Source organism: Urocampus carinirostris, chromosome 7, assembly GCF_059441175.1.
Source record: "Urocampus carinirostris isolate Australia breed hairy pipefish chromosome 7, RoL_Ucar_1.0, whole genome shotgun sequence".
NCBI classification, from domain to species: Eukaryota; Metazoa; Chordata; class Actinopteri; order Syngnathiformes; family Syngnathidae; genus Urocampus; species Urocampus carinirostris.
The window spans coordinates 27,657,383-27,675,546 of NC_142355.1; the positions used below are offsets into that span (position 1 = coordinate 27,657,383).

At 39.2% G+C, this 18,164-nt stretch overlaps 1 protein-coding gene and 1 pseudogene across 2 annotated transcripts in view; one reads left to right on the top strand and one right to left on the bottom strand.

Annotated features, from left to right (window-relative positions):
- poc1b (POC1 centriolar protein B) overlaps positions 1-18,164 on the top strand; it is a 67,019-nt gene that overhangs the window by 3,896 nt on the left and 44,959 nt on the right. For both annotated transcript variants that reach the window (XM_088340431.1, XM_088340432.1), the window contains exons 5-10: positions 1,951-2,058; positions 2,141-2,256; positions 2,326-2,459; positions 4,100-4,168; positions 5,209-5,361; positions 5,445-5,522. In XM_088340431.1, coding sequence (XP_088196557.1) covers positions 1,951-2,058; positions 2,141-2,256; positions 2,326-2,459; positions 4,100-4,168; positions 5,209-5,361; positions 5,445-5,522 — 658 coding nt within the window. The remainder of the gene's footprint in view (positions 1-1,950; positions 2,059-2,140; positions 2,257-2,325; positions 2,460-4,099; positions 4,169-5,208; positions 5,362-5,444; positions 5,523-18,164) is intronic.
- Positions 705-824, bottom strand: LOC148362859 (U2 spliceosomal RNA; annotated as a pseudogene).

Below are 18,164 nucleotides of genomic sequence, written 5' to 3' on the forward strand. Positions count from 1 at the left end.
GGTTATAGTAGTGCAATTGTAGCTGCCTCTTGTGGTTAGTAGTTATAAGCACAGTTACATTTTAACTGGCTATTATTGTTTAAGACCTGTTTCATTGGTTAGAAAAGTGTAATAACTCGTCGGGTTCAACCTTTTTCTTTGTCACTGCTACTTTGTACAAAATATTTTTAGTTTTTTCTACTACAAACTTATTTAATCAGCTTTTTCTTTTTAGAATACACGTGAGTTTTTTACATCCACTCAACTTTATTCATAAAGCCTTTTTAGCAGCCACATCTGAATGCTTTCATCTTCGTTTTACTCAAGGCTAACACATCAATTAAATGTTTTTGAGACGAAGCGTTTGAGGAGTATGATAGGAGTGTCAAGATTGGATAAATTGAGAAATGAAATCATGAGAGCCAGAACTGGAGTAGTAGTGGAACTGAGCAAGCGTGTGGATAAGAGAGCACTCGGTTGGTTTGGACACATGGAGAGGATGGATGAGGAGCGAATGTTGAAGAGGATCTACAGAGCACAAATAAATGGAAGGAGACCAGGAGGAAGGGGGGTTTTTAAGGGTTATTGTTCTATCTTCGTTATTCATTATCCATTATCCGTTATCGGTCTGTTCATAATACGCTACAAAGCCTAGGAGCCGGGACACTTACTCTCAGCAAAAAGGCCAAGCTAAGGTCCTAGCCCTAAAGCCTTGCTGCGATCATTGCGAATGCACCGTTCCCGGAGGTACTGCAATACCGGGCCGATGCGTGGAGTGGACAGAGCAAGCTCTTATTCCATCTCCGGATTGCAAAAATCAAAGATCATGGCAAAGGCCAAGCTAAGGACTGACCAGGAGGAAGGCCGCGATTGATGTGGGTGGATGGTTTTATGGGTGCACTGCAGAAAAGAGGTCTAAATTTAGTGGAAGCTAGAGCTCTTGTGTTGGTGATAGGAATGCGTGGAGAAAAAGAATAGTGGGATGTTTAGACATGTTCTAAAGGATGGGCAGGGCACCCTTATCATGCGGCAAGGGTAAACCAGTGAAAGCTGTCGGACCCTGCTTTCGAACAGAAAGTGTGTTGTGTCACCCTGACCCGAGTTGACATGGCCGCTTTCTTGTGTCCCGTTTTATCTGGAAGGACGAAAGCATGGCCGACTTGGGTGCCGAGGTTCTTAACTTGTTTGGGCATTTGGGTTGGCCATGGTCCAAACATTTTGTGTGTATTATTTTGCTACTTTTTCCCTTTTTTATTTTCTTTGTTTTTGTATGTGTTTGTCTTGCTGTCGGTCACTCCTCTCGAGGGACATGACCAGGGTAGATAGATAGATAGATAGATAGACATCTGAAAGCAAAACTCTGTTCACAAATAAAACATAGTAAACAAAAACCCTTAAATAGGCTATGAAATAATTAAGTCAAGTCATGTTTATTTGTGACTCCCTTAATCACAAGGAGTCTCAAAGGGCTGCACAGACCACAGATTATTGCAAACCACAGACTATTTTCACACAATCCCCTGATCTAAAAACCTACATGAGGGCAAGGAAAAACTCAAAACCTCAACATGAAGAAACCTTGAGAATTCACCGCACATGAAGTGATCCCCCTTTCACGATGACCAGGCGCCAACAGATTTTGCAAACCCTTAGTGTTGACAACCTTGCTGTGATCTTGTGATGATAATTTCAGTCTGTTTTTTAAGTACATGAATTTAATCATTTTTATTGTTATCGATAACCACGTAGTGAGCATTATTTGCAACGAGACTAGACCTGGCGCTCATGGATAAACATGTAAAAAAGACTAAAAAGAGAAAAATCACAGATAAGAGAAAAAGACGTCAGGCTAAATAGGCCAAATATACAACGTAGTGTCTGGAGACTTCTGTTGTGACATGATTTTTCACCTTAAAATTTTATGATATTTTCAATTTTGCATTTAATTTGGTCTGTCCTCCTTTCTGCTAGGTTTTCCCCGGACAGTCGCCTTGTGGTGTCCTGTGGGGATGATCGCACTGTCAGGTTGTGGGATACATTCAGCAAAAACTGCATCAACTGCTTCACCGATTGCTGCGGGTATAAATTAAATCGATTAAAAATAACTAAATAGTTAAATTGGTGTTGTTGCTGTACTCCGCTCACATTTCGATTGTTACAGAACTGCGACACACGTCGACTTCAACTCGAGAGGCACTTGCATCGCGTCTTCAGGGTCAGACAGCACCTTGAAAATCTGGGACATACGCACTAACAAGCTCATCCAGCATTACAAAGGTAACCAAGCAGCATAGAAGGAGCGAAAGGTCTTTCGTGCCGTCATTTTGTCTAATGCGTGCGTCATAGTTCACAGGGCCAGCGTCAACAGCTTCTCCTTCCACCCGTCTGATAACTACTTGATCAGCGGCTCCAGCGACAGCACTATTAAAATTCTCGACCTGCTGGAGGGTCGCCTCATCTACACGTTGCATGGACACAAGGTTATTTCAATTGAGTTTATTTTATTGACCATAATGAGAATACATTGAAAAATTTATGCAAAAGTGAATTTGAACATTAAATAATACATATTTTTTTTTTTTTGATGTGTCATTTATGTTTGGAAAAACACGCAACCATATTTTGTTGGTCAAGTTTTAATGCAACGAGGAGTCTTAAAATGTAATCAAATTGTAGTTTTCGTATTTATGTGTATGAGAATAGTGTGTAATTATTTTTTTTTTTAGATCTGTCTGTATTACAAACAATGTTGGGTTTACTAACTTTATAAGCTCTAATCAAAGGGTTCCCAAGAGCACGAGTTGTGCATCCTCATAAAAAAGAAACAACCTGGTTAGCGTGTACTAGTTGTGGAAAATAGTTCACCAGTAACGGATCATTGTGATTTCCAAAGAAATTTGAAATTGAAAACGATAGAAAATATTTGAAAAGTATTTTATATTTGCAGTGTCTGTTTGCCGACTGGTATAATCATTCATGTGGTTAGTGTATTTACCTGTAGTAAATGATCAATTCCCAATAATACATCTAAATACATCTTCTTAAAATGACCCTAATAATTATAAATGTAATTTCCCTTTGTCTTTTTTCAAGGAAAATGTGTTTGTGGCAGATTTGATGCCAATGCCTTATTGTAAAAACAACCTAGTAATGACATAGTAACAACATGGTAACGACATAGTAGTAACAAAATAAACATTTAATTTCATAAAACTAAATTTAACTTGAAGCCCTTCACACCAATCATTTTTAAAGAAGTACTGTAGCTCTCTGCTTTAAAAAGTTTGGTGACATCCGTTTAAGTCAAAATATTCCAACGTAACGACATAGTTTTTGATATTACTATATAAAGTATTATGTAGATAGTAATTTACATTAATTTTAATTCTGCTTAACAATAAGGTTATCTGGGTGAAGATAGAATGGTAACTTAATAATGTTATTAAAATACCTTCAAAACATTTATGAGGGTTTAGCAGTACTTGATATTTCCAAACAAATGTTTTATACATTTTAAAAAGAACACAAAACAGACATACCTGCACATCTCAGAGTTAGGGCAGACAAGTGTGAGCTTAATGCTGGAGGCATCCGGCTCAAGCTCCCGTACCTTGTCTTTTTAATGCATGGTTTAGGACACTAAACTGCCTGGGGTCGTACCCCTTAAGATAAGCAGGTCCAAAGATACTTGTATGCCGCACAACACACACCACATAGCAGTCAGTTTCAGCATAAGCACCCAAGAGAACTATATTATCATAATAGATACTCTAATTATACAATACAGTATGCTGAAAATGTATAGAAATAGCAACAATGATAATGATGATGGTAAAATAAGTGTTGGAAGTGGTGATGGTGATGATGGTAATGAAGTGACTGCCTCTTCCTACTCCCTTTTGAACATGTACGATAACATTGTGTGTTTTATCTTCTTTTTTTGATTTCTTGTTTTGTTTTTTGCTTTGTTATGTCATGTTAAGTTTCATGCATTCATTCATTCATGAATTTAGAAAATAGGGCTTTTTCAGTAATGAACTCTTTACTCGAGGGCAAGAACTCATTCTTTGACACGATTTGATTTGCAACGAAATTATCATCTCAATTTGTTTGCTTTCAGGGGGCAGTCCTCACTGTAGCGTTTTCTAAGGGTGGTGAATGCTTTGCCTCTGGAGGCGTTGATTCTCAGGTTTGTGGTTTTTATTAACTGTTCTATGCATTAAAAAGTATCAAGAAAGAAAATGTGTCAATATCAATTTTGTATTGAGCAATATCAGCAGTATCTGTTCAAATAAGAGTTATATTACAATGGCAAAATGTATCGACATATTTTGCTTGTCAAATATTGATGTCATTGTTATTTTGTCAGTAAACAGAAAATATTAGAATTATCCATCCATTATCTGCACCGCTTATCCTCAGTAGAGTCGCGGGGGCGCTGTAGCCCATCCCAGCCATCCTCGGGCAGTGGGCAGGGGACACCCTGAACTGGTTGCCAGCCAATCGCAGGGCACACAGGGACAGACAATTCGCTCGCTCATTCACACCTAGGGACAATTTGGACCGGTCAATTAACATTACACGCATGTTTTTAGAATGTGGGAGGAAACCGGAGTGCCCGGAGGAAAACCACTGCATCGCCATGCTGCCCGGTATTAGAATTAGAATTGTCTTCATAGTCATCGATTAAACAACGCCGTGTACATTGTTTCCAAAACAGTCTTCGAACTCCAGTAAATACTTCAAATGAAAACAAAATAAGCAGGTCAAAGAGCTAGTGGCCAGTGTGGGAGGAGCATTGACTGTCCTGTCCTCATATTTAAGGACACCTTTGTACTTTATTTTACAGCTTACATGGAAATGTGAACAAAAACAACATTCAGTTTTCTTTTACTGTTGGGACTAATCTAAGAAAAGTCATAACCTTTAAAGTAAAAAAAAACATCTATCGAGGAAGGCAGGGAGTGTTGGTTATGTCTGCTAGGCTATGGTGAGAGCTGACAAGGTCCTCCAGACTGGGGAGAGAACAGCCGTTGATTTTCTGGGCTGTGTCCATGATCCTCGGTAATGTTCTCCTGTGCGGTTGCCGTGTACAAGCATGCCACATTGTTATGCCGTTTGCTGTATGCTCTCCACTGCTGTTCTTTTAAAGGACACCAGCAGCTTCTTGAATATGAGATACTACTTGGCTCTTGATAATAGTATTTACTCTCTCAATCCGTCAAGCAGGTGATGCTGTGGAAGACTAACTTCGACACCAAATCGTACCGGGAAGTCCTGGAGCAAACAACTCGAAGAGCCACGCCTAACCCCCCGCCTCACCTGACAGATATCCCTCCTCGGATGCCCCACCCTCCCCAGCCGAGCACCTCGGGCATTCAGGTTCTCATCCAATATTTTTTGCAAGTGACTACAATCCTGCAGTGTTTAAAAAACATAAAGGTGGCATCCGTACATCCTCGCAGGTCGGTCCAGGGGTGAAGGACACGCTCTCGGCTGATCCACAAATTATTGAAGTGCAAGAAATGAATCGACAAGGCGCGGTGAGTTAAAAAAATTATTTGGGTTTTATTGTTGTCACTACTTTTCTAAAAATAATAACTAAATAAAAGATAAACACAATAGATTTGTTGACAATTGTATGATGAACGCATTATTCTTTCTTTTATTTACGCCAAAAATATTTGATAAACATATATATCTATATACAGACGCTCCCCTACTTACGACCATTTATGTACATATATATTTCATATGTATATATATATTTATATATATATATAATATTATATTTCCTCTGTAAATTAGAAGTTTATTATCTCTTTATTCTCTCAAAATCACAATTTTACATGTATTTTGTCGTATTATGACTATTTGTAATTCTATGAATTTTGCATATTTGCAATTTTTGCATTTCTTTTCCTGCATATAATTCCTCCTTTAACAGTATAGTGGGTTCTTCTTCCTAGAAAATATATATTTTAGGTTGGTAGTTAATTCAATCCTTTACAAATCGTGACGTATTTTTTTACACACATGGTCTTAATTTTCTTACTATAATGCATGATATATTATTGTTATTATTATTATGTTGTTGTATTATTTACCTACCATTAGGAAAGATTCCTTTTATACCGCTTTAAAAAAGTTGTGGTTTCTCATAAGATTAAAATATATAATCTTCAAATTACAACAGGCGACATCAGTGGGAATAGTTGGAGTAATGTATCACAATACCACATCGGCAATAAATGTTGACGTGAAGATTTAACCGGTCGGAAATATGTGGATGGTTTTACTAGTCATGGCCACCAGATGGGGCTGGAGACACGTTTATCGTTTTCGACCCTCCTGCTGCATGGTTTCACAACATCCAAGTAGGTCACATATAAAAAAACATAAAGACATTGAACTAGTCTAAACAATGGACACTCACAAATTTACATAATTTTCTGTTTGTGTGTGTTGTGGCCACTTTTGCCAACACATAGCCTGTAGCTGGAGTGTAGGCGGAAACCATGAACGTTACAAGTGAAGGATATTACAAAAAGTCGCTTTGATTGGAAGCACCGGCATTGGCAACCAGTTTTTCTCACTGTATTAGATGCATTCATACGCAATGTTATAATCCAGAATATCCCCTGCCCTCCTCCTCATCCTCCCGCTCTTGGCGCATGTGAAGGCATGTGATGGGTGAGTGAGAAACAGCGAGCGAGAGATGAAGGCAAGTGGAGATCACAGGATGGGGAGAGAAGCAGTGGGTGGTGGTGATGAGGGCTTCTGCGTGTGGTGGGCGTTGGGAATAGTCCACGTGCGGGCGCCCCGGGACCCCGAGGGCCCTCTGCGGAGATCTAATAATAGACAAGCCAGAGCGGGTTTAAGTCTTCCACTGTGAGCAACCTGGAGTGGTGCTTCTTTAAGCCATTGGTGGTGCTGTAGTTTGCATGTTGATATTTTTCTGTACTGTATTTTCTTTCAATCAGTGAACTACTGAACCATACTGAGATGTTGGGTGTGTTGTTTGAGGTGCCGTTAAAAAGTTGAAATTAGAATGTTTTCTCTCAAGTAAGTGTTAACAATATCCAACTGAGTTCAAAAAGCCCTTTTTTTTTTTTTTTTTTGCACCACACCTATCTGCCTTTATCTTACTTTTAGCAAAGCTGCTAGGGCCGCGAAATGGGCGGGTAGAATTAGAGAGGGTACCCTTAAGGGCTTCACTGGAATTTTTTGTTAGTTTATCATGAAAATGGTGAAAGTAAGAAATAGACTTTTCAGGGACGGTCCAAACGCTAACCCAAACCCCCAAATATATTAAAAAAGAATATACCGTAAATTCCGGACTATAAGGCGCGCCTGATTATAAGCCGCACCCACCGCATTTCGGGAGGAAAACTGACTTAGTACATACACAAGCCGCACCATTATATTAGCAGCATGCGCCCACAATAAATGTTGTTTTTTTTTTTCATTGAACGTCTCTAATGACATTAATTAATGGCCAATAGGCTAAGACACTTCCAGCCAAAGGAGTGAGCCAAGGTCCTAGCCAAAGGGCCAGGAATCAATCAGTGCAATTGCACCGATCCCGGAGATACTGCAATACCGGGCCGATACTTACAATGGACAGAGCAAGCTACTTATCATTTGATACAGACCTGCAGAGTCGGGGTACCCGTTGAAAGTAATCCAAGGAGAAAAAAGTGTATATTTTCAAAGGTAAGGGTGGGAAAACTATATATCCACTATTGTCTCCCGCGTTCACAATTACTCACCTTTGCCCGTCCCCAGTTCCCATCAGCCCGCGTTTGCTCCGCCCATTCTTTTTTATTCGCCGTGAAAATCAGCATAAGTGTCTCAAATTAGAGGTAAGATCGGGCCAAAAAAAAGCACCCGAGCCCGACGCAGGCCCGAGGGGTATTAAACCCGACCCGGACCGAGCCCGACTAATTAACTGGATTTGCTGGCCCGGCCCGAGGGGAGCCCGAAATTACATATTTTATTTATAAGGAGGGGTGATTTATGATAACAAATTAAACTCTGCCTTTTGTTACAACATCTAGGCCTAAGTTAAATAAAACTGTATAAACATTTACATCTTTTATATTTCTGTGTCTGCACTGCAGATGTTACATTAAGCGACAATCTGTCATTGACGGGTTTTTTTTAGAGGCGGCGTAAACATTTAAGAGCGTCCGTCATTTTGACGACTTGATCATTGGGCCATAATCCACAGCAGCAGTACGTCCTTAAGATTCTAGCGTTGGCTTCGCTGAGTGTCAAATTGACACACAGCGAAGCCAACGCAAGTGTCTGTATCATTTTCGACGATCAATTTGAAAGTGCTCCACAGTTCACTCTTACCAGAGTGTGTTTTCCTTGTCAGTTCTCCTCTCTTTAGTTCATCTTTCACTTCTTGTTGGTCCGACTCCATATCGGGGATACCAGGCCAAAATCATGCGAATTTGCGGAGGGGAAGATTATTAAGAGGATGTAGCGAGCAGAGACGGGAGTCGTAGGCGGAGTGCCAAACAAAGGTGCCAACGGGAGCTGCTTTAATGACATGTAAACTTGCAATTACAAAACAAACACGGGAGTCGCTAGAACCGGCCGAATTAAGAGTCCCCCTAGGAACTCGCTAACTAAACAATGGTTCCGTGGGTGAATTATGTACAACCCACTACAAGGACAGCATTCACGTCACGTGCACAGAGCATGCTCTGGCTCCGTTAAATAGCAATTACAGCTCCTTCTCCGTTTTATCCAAATTATTTATTTTATAACAAGTATTCCTTGGTCTAGTATCCATACATAGTTTAAGTATATATTTTTAATGAACATATATTTATAATTATTAATTAATTAAAAAAAAAAAAAAAAAAAAAAAGCAGGACCGAACCCGACCCGACCCGACCCGACCGTATGACTGACATTTCAGGCCCGACCCGGCCCGAAATTGCCTCGGGTTCGGGCTTGGGCTCGGGCCATAAATCTTAGGTCTATCTCAAATACATACAAATAAATACATTACACAAATATACAGTTGCAAATACATACTATACATGATTCCACATATTTACAAAGAGAGACTGTACACCAAAAGAGTTTTCAAAGCTTTAATAATAATAATAATAATATAACTTTCATCCCAAACCGTGCCTTTGAAAGGTTCCATCACGCTACTATGAGCACGCTCGCAACGCATCAAACGTATCTGTTAAAAAAGCATACTGTAATTGTTATATTTACGGTTTCCCGTCTTCATCTTCGTCCCTTCAAATGTCGCTGTCATAGGCGTATTTCTTTCTCGCCATCTGAAAAACCTTTGTCACGTAGACTTTACGGTATTCAAGTGCGTCTAAAAAATTCTGTGAAAGTTAACTCAGTCAGGTGCCTCCAATCTTTGTTTTAAGTTTAAAACAAATTCTAAAGTATGAATGTGTGTTCTGTTAAAACAAACACCAGATTTGAAGTCTTTATCAGAAAGCCGGCTGAGTTTAAAACTGGTGGGCAGTGAAATTCACTTATGAGTGAATACAGCCTAAAAATGAATGCACATTACATGTAATCTCATTAGATTTAAGAATTTCTTTAGGCTTCAAATACAACCTTTTATGGTCAACATTTTACAGTCGTGCTTTAATTCGGCATTCTGTAATCAAGTATTTCGTTTTTACTTAAAATCAGTTTTGTTTTTTCTTGAATTTTATTTGCGCGAATATGGCAAAATGCTTGATTTGATTTGATTGACCTTTTAATGACTATCACTTTTAATGACTATCACTTTTACTTAAATGAATAAACAAAAAGTTTTTGCAATCACATGAGGTACAGTCCCTTGTTTTTCCCAGGCGTTAGGTTCCAAACATAACCCGTGATATGTAACGCCCTAACATTTATTTATTTACAATTATCATAAACAGTACATTTAAATCAAAGAACAAAATCGTATTACAGGCTCAAGTATTCATTCAAAGCTAATGTTTGTAACTTCAAAATATTCTACATGCTGACGCCATCTTTTGGCTGAAATCATCATTGCAGTCTCTGTCAGGCTACTCTTGTTAGGTGACCTTTTTATTCATCTTTTTGGGGGTTTAGGTTGGCATTTGGAATGTATTTAAAACGGTCCTTTTCTTACTTTCACCATTCTTTTTATCTTAGAACAAAAGTAAACCGCAAGCACGCGCGTGAATTACTCTCATTCTGCTGTTCGATTACCTTTTTTGGCTGCATATTTCACTATTTGCAGCTCGTAATCTGCAGAATATGATTTTCTTTTCGGTGCCATTTTTGTACAGTTCTTCTCAGTTGTTTTCATAAATTACCTGCGTTGTGCCCAAACATTTTCCCCACACAACAGTGCAAAACCGACCAAGCGCCTTTTTGCGGTTTAGTGTGAAAATAACGTGAAATTATATGCCGGTAATCATAATTCATAAATCAATGTTCATATCATGTGGTTATAATTTCACTTATAGATCGCACCCTAGGCCAAACTGAAAAAAACTGCAATTTATACTCCCTGTCGTCACTGTATTTAGATTTGACATTTTCAATGACAACATTTACCTCTCGACCTTTTCTGTGGAAACTTTTTGAGTCCAACAGCATCATTTCTGTTCAACTTTAAAATAGCTTGTGTTTACCTTTCATACACCTTTGTGTGCTTATGGCTCCATCAGCAGGAGTCCTCAGTCCCACTCCATCCCCGCAGAGTGTTTTTCTTTCTGCCGTGGCTCCATGTACCGTCCAGTGTAGGCGGATTCGAACGATTGGGGAGGGGTGCGGAAATGGCCCGAGGTGGACGCGGAGCTGGCCGATTTTGCTACTTGCAGTTTCGCCACCATCGTTCAGCACAGACCCCCGTTTTTGTTGTTGGCTGTTGGGCAACTCAGAGTCTAAATCCAAATGAGAGTCCACACTTATTGATCAGACTTCTGGGAAGAGGAATCAAAAACAGTCACAATGTCTAAAAAGATCGGCCTATGGCCTACACACATTTGCGAAGGCTTCAATGTTGTAAACTGCTCGTCTCCAAATGACCCTTTTTAGAAACACGTAAACCTACCCTTACAAAAATGTGCAAAATACCTCTTTTAGTTTTTCAGATTTTCATAAAATTTGACTAAGTACCAGGTAAGGGGTTAAGCTATTGCCTCACCTGTGTTCCAGCTAAGATGCCCATGCTACATTTATTTGCTGATATTTAATTGCAAAAAATAAAAAAAATAGGTGAGAATAAAAACCTTCAATTTTTGAGTGTTCTAACTTGGATTACTCAGTGTTAGTAGCACTTGCAATGGATATTTCAGTTTAGGGCAAAGCTTCAGTCTTGCCTTTCAGAAGAGACCAAAACCGTCCATATTCTCCAAATGGTTCAAGAACTGCATTCATTTTACTTTGGGTACGTCTTGGATTAGGATTTTAGGCGATTTTACAGAAACGTTAAGAAGTTAAAGCAAAATAATATATTAAGTCCCTTTTTTATGCAACTCATTTGATATTTGGTTTTGTAGTATTTTTGACTGCGGTCAGGTTTTTGTTGTAGTTTGGTAGTACTTTTGTAATATTACTATTGTTGTGTTTTTGTAGTATTTCCAAGTGTAGTTTTATTTTCATAGTAAGTGTAGTAATATCTTTGTTCCAATTTTTAATATGTCCATATTATAATTTTCGTAGTATTTGTGTAGTACAGTTTTTGTATTATAGTATTACTGTATTGCTTTAGTAATACTGTTTAAAGTTTTAAAAATGTTTGAAGTATAAGTAGTATTTTAGTAGTAATTCTGGAGAATTGTAGTATTTTTTTGTTGTATTTCTCAAGTATTTTTTAATATTAGTGTAGTTGTATTTTTGTAGTATTAATGGCATAACATCTGTAGTAGTATTTTGTTTTATTGTTGCAGAATTTCTATTGCATTTGCTTTCTTTTCAGTATATATGACAATAATATAAAAAGTTTTCTTGTTTTTATGCACTAAATTTAATATAAAGTTTAATATAAAGTTATTCAGTCATTTTGGAGTATTTTTCTCGTATTTCTTCAGCAATTTCGTAATGTTAATGGAGTTGTTTTCCTGACAAATAGAATATTTTTTTATTAGTATTTTTGATTCATTGTTTTAGTTTTTCGATTGCTTTTTTTTCTTTTCTGAATGAAAGCCAAATAATATAAGTGACCCTGTTTTTAAGAATTAAATTTGATATTTAGTGCTGTAGTCATTTTGTAGTATTCTTCTTGTATTTCTTTAGTATTATTTTTTGTTGTACACACAAGGGGACAATAGGAACAAGATCATCTCCCCATAAGACGTGTTTTTATAAGTAGTACTTTATTTAATAATGGTATGATATTTTGAGGGCAGCACGGCAGCGCAGTGGTTAGTGAATGTGCGGCACAGTTCTGGGGTCATGAGCTCGAACCTTCCTGTGTGGAGTTTACATGTTCTCCTCGTGCTCTGGTTTCCTCCCACATTCCAAAAATAAGCATGTCAGGTTAATTGGCCAGTTCAAATTGTCCCTAGGTGTGAATGAGCGAATGAGTTGTCTGTCTTGGTATGCTCTGCGATTGTATGGCATCCAGTTCAGGGTGTCCCCTGCCCACTGCCCGAAGACAGCTGGGATGGGCTCCAGCACCCCCGCGACCCTACTGAGGATAAGCGGTGCAGATAATGGATGGATGATATTTTGACCTATATGGTTCTGAGGGCCAGCTTTAAACACCCGCAGGCCGTAGCTTTCCCACCCCTGAATTATTCAATGCCACAGCAAGCATGATGATTCGCCCGGGGTAGCATTTTAATCTTGGTTTGGAGGAATAACAGAATTCGCTGTTCAGTTGAGATCATTTCTGTTGATGACCTCAATGTTGGCATCATTCGTTTTACATAAATTGGCTCGAAGGAGACATTTTTTAAATGCGGTGTGTGTCATTTGAACTTTTAAGTGATCATTCCCAAAAAAAACCTCCTTGTTTGCAGCGCTGTAATTTCAGACCGTTCATCACCAAGGCCGCTGATGTCTGGAGATATCTTTTTATTTCTCTCTTCACCACATTAGCGAGTTTGAGGAACAAAAGACCTTCATTCTAGGTCTTTTATGAGGGGAGCTTATGACATTTTTTAGTAGATTAATGAGGCCAAGTGATAATTCTGCTCATCTACTTGAGTACATTTCTGTCCAAATGTTGCTTTTCCTTTTCCTAATTCATGTGTTTGTTGTAGCGGGGAGCCATCTTGTCTTAAAGTAATAACTAATTGTCAAGAATTGTTACAATATGCAATGTTTTAATGACAATTTTTGGGTGAGATGTGACATTTTGTGCAGTTTTGGTTGTCACGATTGCATTTACAACAAACTGTTTGAATACTTGATTATTCTGCACATATTTCTGTCTGATAAACTGAAATATGTTTTAAGACGACAATTTTGAACAAGTTAACGTTGAAATTGATAATAATGTGGATACTAAGTTTGAACTTTAAGGTGTCAGATTTTGTGTAAAAATGTAAATTATTTCATCATTCTATGTCATCAATTACATACAATTATTTTCTAATGAGGGGGCATCACAGCGGCGCAGTGGTTAGGTCGTGTGCGGCACAGTTCTGAGGTCATGAGATCGAGCTTCCTGTGTGGAGTTTGCATGTTCTCCCCGTGCTTTTGTGGGTTTCCTCCAGGGTCCAGGCACTTAGGTTTCCTCCCACATTCCAAAAACATGCATGTCAGGTGAATTGGCCGGTCCAAATTGTCCCTCGGTGTGAATGAGCGAGCGAATTGTCAGTCCCTGTGTGCCCTGCGATTGGCAACCAGTTCAGGGTGTCCCCTACCCACTGCCCAAAGATAGCTGGGATGGGCTCCCGCTCCCCCGCGACACTACTGAGGATGAGCGGTGCAGATAATGGATGGATGGATGAAAATTTTCTAATGTAAAACATATTCCTTGCGTCGTAAACACGTAACTGTATGTTTGTCCCAACATTAGCTTTAATTTTTCCGTACTCACCAAATACTGACTTGTGAGTTTAAATATGTCAAAAATAATCTGATTATGCTCACTCATGGAAGACAATAAAAAATGGACAGCTTTTGACTATCACGACTCGAAAGGCCTTTCTACAATTGATTCTAAAGCTTGTTGACTATTAATTTGATAGTAGTGCTGCAACTAGCGACAATTTCAACAGTCGACTAGTCACTGAGAATTGAAACGATTAGTCAAATAATCGGATAATTATTCATGTTTTATTACTTTAGCATGATGTTGATTTTCATTATGCGGCAAATGGTAATGAACACAAGAAAAATGGGGAAAAAAAATACTTCTTTTATTGAACATTTGGACAAAAATAAAATCTGTGCTCGTTCAGTAGACATAATTCAGGCATGAAAATTTCTCTCATCCATATGTATATATGTGTAATATCTACATCCATCCATCCATTATCTGCACCGCTTATCCCCAGTAGGGTCGCTGGACTCAATCCCAGCAATCCTCGAGCAATGGGCAGGGGACACCCTGAACTGGTTGCCAGCCAGTCGCAGTGCACAAAAACTGACAACTCACTCGCTCAGTCACACTTAGGGACAATTTGGACCGGCCAATTCACCTGGCATACATGTTTTTGGAATGTGGGAGGAAACCGTAGTGCCCGGAGGAAACCCACGGAGGCACGGGGAGAACATGCAAAAGCCGCACAGGAAGGCTGGTAGCTGGATTTGAACCCATGACCTCAGAACTGTGCCATGACGTGCTAACCACCTGGGTGCCATTTATATATATATTTTTTTTTTTTTTTATATACATATTTTGTGAGAAATGTCCATGCATGATAAATTCATGATACATAAATAAACTGCCGTCCGTTTTTTAGGGAAAGGCAGATAAATGATAAATAAAAATCAAGCAAACATTTGTATCCCTATAAACCAATAAGAGGCACATTAGTCACAAAAAAAACAGTACATAAAATGAATATCATATCCATTTTGTGAAATCGACTCAGTGGACAATGGCAAAGTCTGTAACAAAAGTATTTAATTGTTCTTGACAGTTTGAAATCAAACGGTTTTAACAACTGACGTTTGTTCTTCGACTGCATGCGTTTAATCTCAAATGCGTTCAGGCACAGTCTGGCATAACGCGTAAGCTCACTTTAATAGCGAAATATATACGTATAAAATATGCAATGAATGTCTTTAATACCAAATTGGCATGAACGGTACCTCAATCCTACCGAGGCGAGTCAGACTCGGTTTCGTTCAAGTGTCCGACTTTTCTCTTTAAATGTTCGCGCATCAGCGAGGCACTGCCATGATACGCAAGGTGTATTATGCAAGTAGTCATTTTACCATATCCAGGCTAAAAAACTTTAGCTGTTTTGATACGCTTAATTGATGTTGATGGCGCCATCAAGACCGATGCTATTGCACATGCTCAACCGTCAGCAGAGATTATATTCATTTAGAGATGGCTCTTTTGCTGGAAAAAGGTGTTTGGGGACAATAGTCTACAAGGAATGTCATTGTTGACTTTTTCTGTTATCTATTTTAACCACTGCAGCCCTATTTGAATGTCTGTTATTTGGATAATTGATTAGTTGTTGCACTTGTGGTTTTCTAAAGTATTTGTGCCGGATTGTTTATGACACTTTCTTGTGCAAAATATTTTGTGGTTAACTAGTACAATTTCGGTAAAATTGTGTTTTGTTTTGTTTTTTACTGTAACTGCTGCAATATTTTTGTGTGGGTTAGCGCATTTTATGGCTTTATAAATCCAATCCGAAATGAATAAAAAGACTTACCTTCTAGTATGGCCCGTTGAAAACAACTGCAGGGCAAAATCAGAATTACCTTTATTATCATTGTATTGCTACAACGAAATAGGGATTGTATTGCATTTGGTGAAATTTACAATATAAAGGCTAGAAAATAAAAAATATCACCTCAAATATAAAGTATTCACGTATGAGATAAAATCTATCCACAATGGGATATTCCCTTTAGAACCAGGATATTGCACTTAAAACACTTGTAACAAAGTCAACATAACAACTTAAATACCTTCCATTGCTCAATATTTTGGAAAGGAAATTAAAGTTTAAAAAAAGTAAACAATACTATGTAAAAACAACAAACAGTACAAAAACAAAATACATCCTTTTCTCCAACAACTGTTTTAGAACCAAAGCCAAGAACATCTAAATGAAATCTATACAAAACTGAGGTTTTGCACTTAGAACTGGGACATTGCACTTCGAACCGAGACATTTTACTTAGAACATTGCACTTTAAAACTGTGCTTTACAACTGCGCTATCCCTAAGTCGATTTGTCTGGGCTATGTGGGATCTGAACCAACGGCCCGATGGTAACAGTTCAGAAAGACGGATCCTGGGGTGTAATGAGTCTTTCCGGAGGTGTTTAGCTCTGCTGAGGTGGCGAGCTGGCAATGTCCTCCAGGCTAGACAGGGAGCAGTCAGGCTGCCAACTTTTGGGTGCATTTGTGCGTTAAAGAGGCGATTAGATTGCAGACGCGATCGAGTTACCGGACGTGGTCTCGCATGTCGCTACCGGACTCTCTACCGTGACGCTAGAACCAGCCAAGCGGGTGTACTCTAGCCGGCCAGCGTTCTCCTCTGCGGTTGTTTGTCCTTCGGCGTCGTATGTCCGCCTGGGAATTCCGATCCTTCCGTGAGGCCTGGCGCATCCGTGCACACTCCGCTGCACCTCGTGAAACGCTTCCTGCGCTAAAGGGAGATTGAATTGCATCGAGGGGGTTTAGTTTCCATATTTAGAATTCGAAGAGGAGAGGCAGAGTGACAAGACGCAACGGAAATTAACTAAAGATAGAAAAACCTCTCGGGGGAGGGGATGAAGGGAGATTCTTGTTTTTCACAAGAAATCCTGGAACAGAATTACAAAAAAAATATGCCTGCATGAATATACGTGGAGATTATTGTGATTTCATAGTTTTTATACTCTTGTTTTTGAGACATAGGATTCCCACATTTTTCGCACCATAGGGATCATAAGGTGCACCCCCCCAAAGAAGTCTTTTTCATATATAAAGTGCACCAGACTATGAAGCGCTCGGAATTAAAACTATAGTAAGTAAAAATGTACATATTGACGCAACGGGACTCTGATCCCGGCAGGAAGTGCACAAGATCCTACCAACTATTTTTCTCGGGATACAGACGACACATGAAAAGGGTTTATATATTCATCATCATTTTTTCTCACAGTACCAAATTGTTGCAACTCAAAGAATTTTTTTTTATCCAATGATTTAGGATTTAGTATTGGTATTGTCACTTGCCACTGCCCATCAAGGCCTGGGTCTGGCTCATTTCTGTAGAGAAACTCTTTACACCGAGAAAAAAAACGTCGGCCGGATGATAAAGGTGCTGTATCTGAGTCAGATCAGGTTTCTCCTGCTATTGGTAACCCTGGAAACTGTTACTATCTGTTTTATTTGGAGGAGCAAACTCCTGCCCAAAAAACGGCCTGGAGACCAATGGGCTCCGGCAGACTAAAACACCACAGGAAGTTGTGCCCGACGACCCTGGCGGTCAAGGGATCCGTGAACGAAATTGTTGATGTTATCTTTGAGCCGGGCCGCGAAAATGTTGACGGGCATTAAACCGGGGACCACTAAATTACACAGTCTTCACGAAGCCCGCGTGATTCTGAACAGAATGAAGATAAAGGCATTGTGGAAAGTGATTTGGCTGTTACGATCTGAATGAAGAGAAAAACATTGTTGGAAGTGATTTGGTTGTTCTGAAAGATATAAATAAACACACGGCAGCACATATTCAAGACTTTTATCACTTACAATGCCGAGTTTGAACTGAGAAAAAGGGGGGGAACCACCCCCCCGGAATTGTAATCACTTTGTTTGTCTGGTGTCGTGACTACAAATATCGTGATCATAATACAGGACAAAATGCCTTTTCATGTGTCAGCTGTATCCCTAGTGGCCTAGTGATTAATATCCAGCGCTATCTTCGTAGCGATCCAGGTTCGATTCCCGTGACATCCATGTCCCTAGCGAACTGGTGGTTTGGATTCGATGCTCGTACCATCGCTCTTCAGTTCACCTCCGATTGCCACCATTAGCAAACTCTAAAGGCATACATTTAAATTTCTGGACAATTTGGGGTTTGTAGGAGCGCCATTATA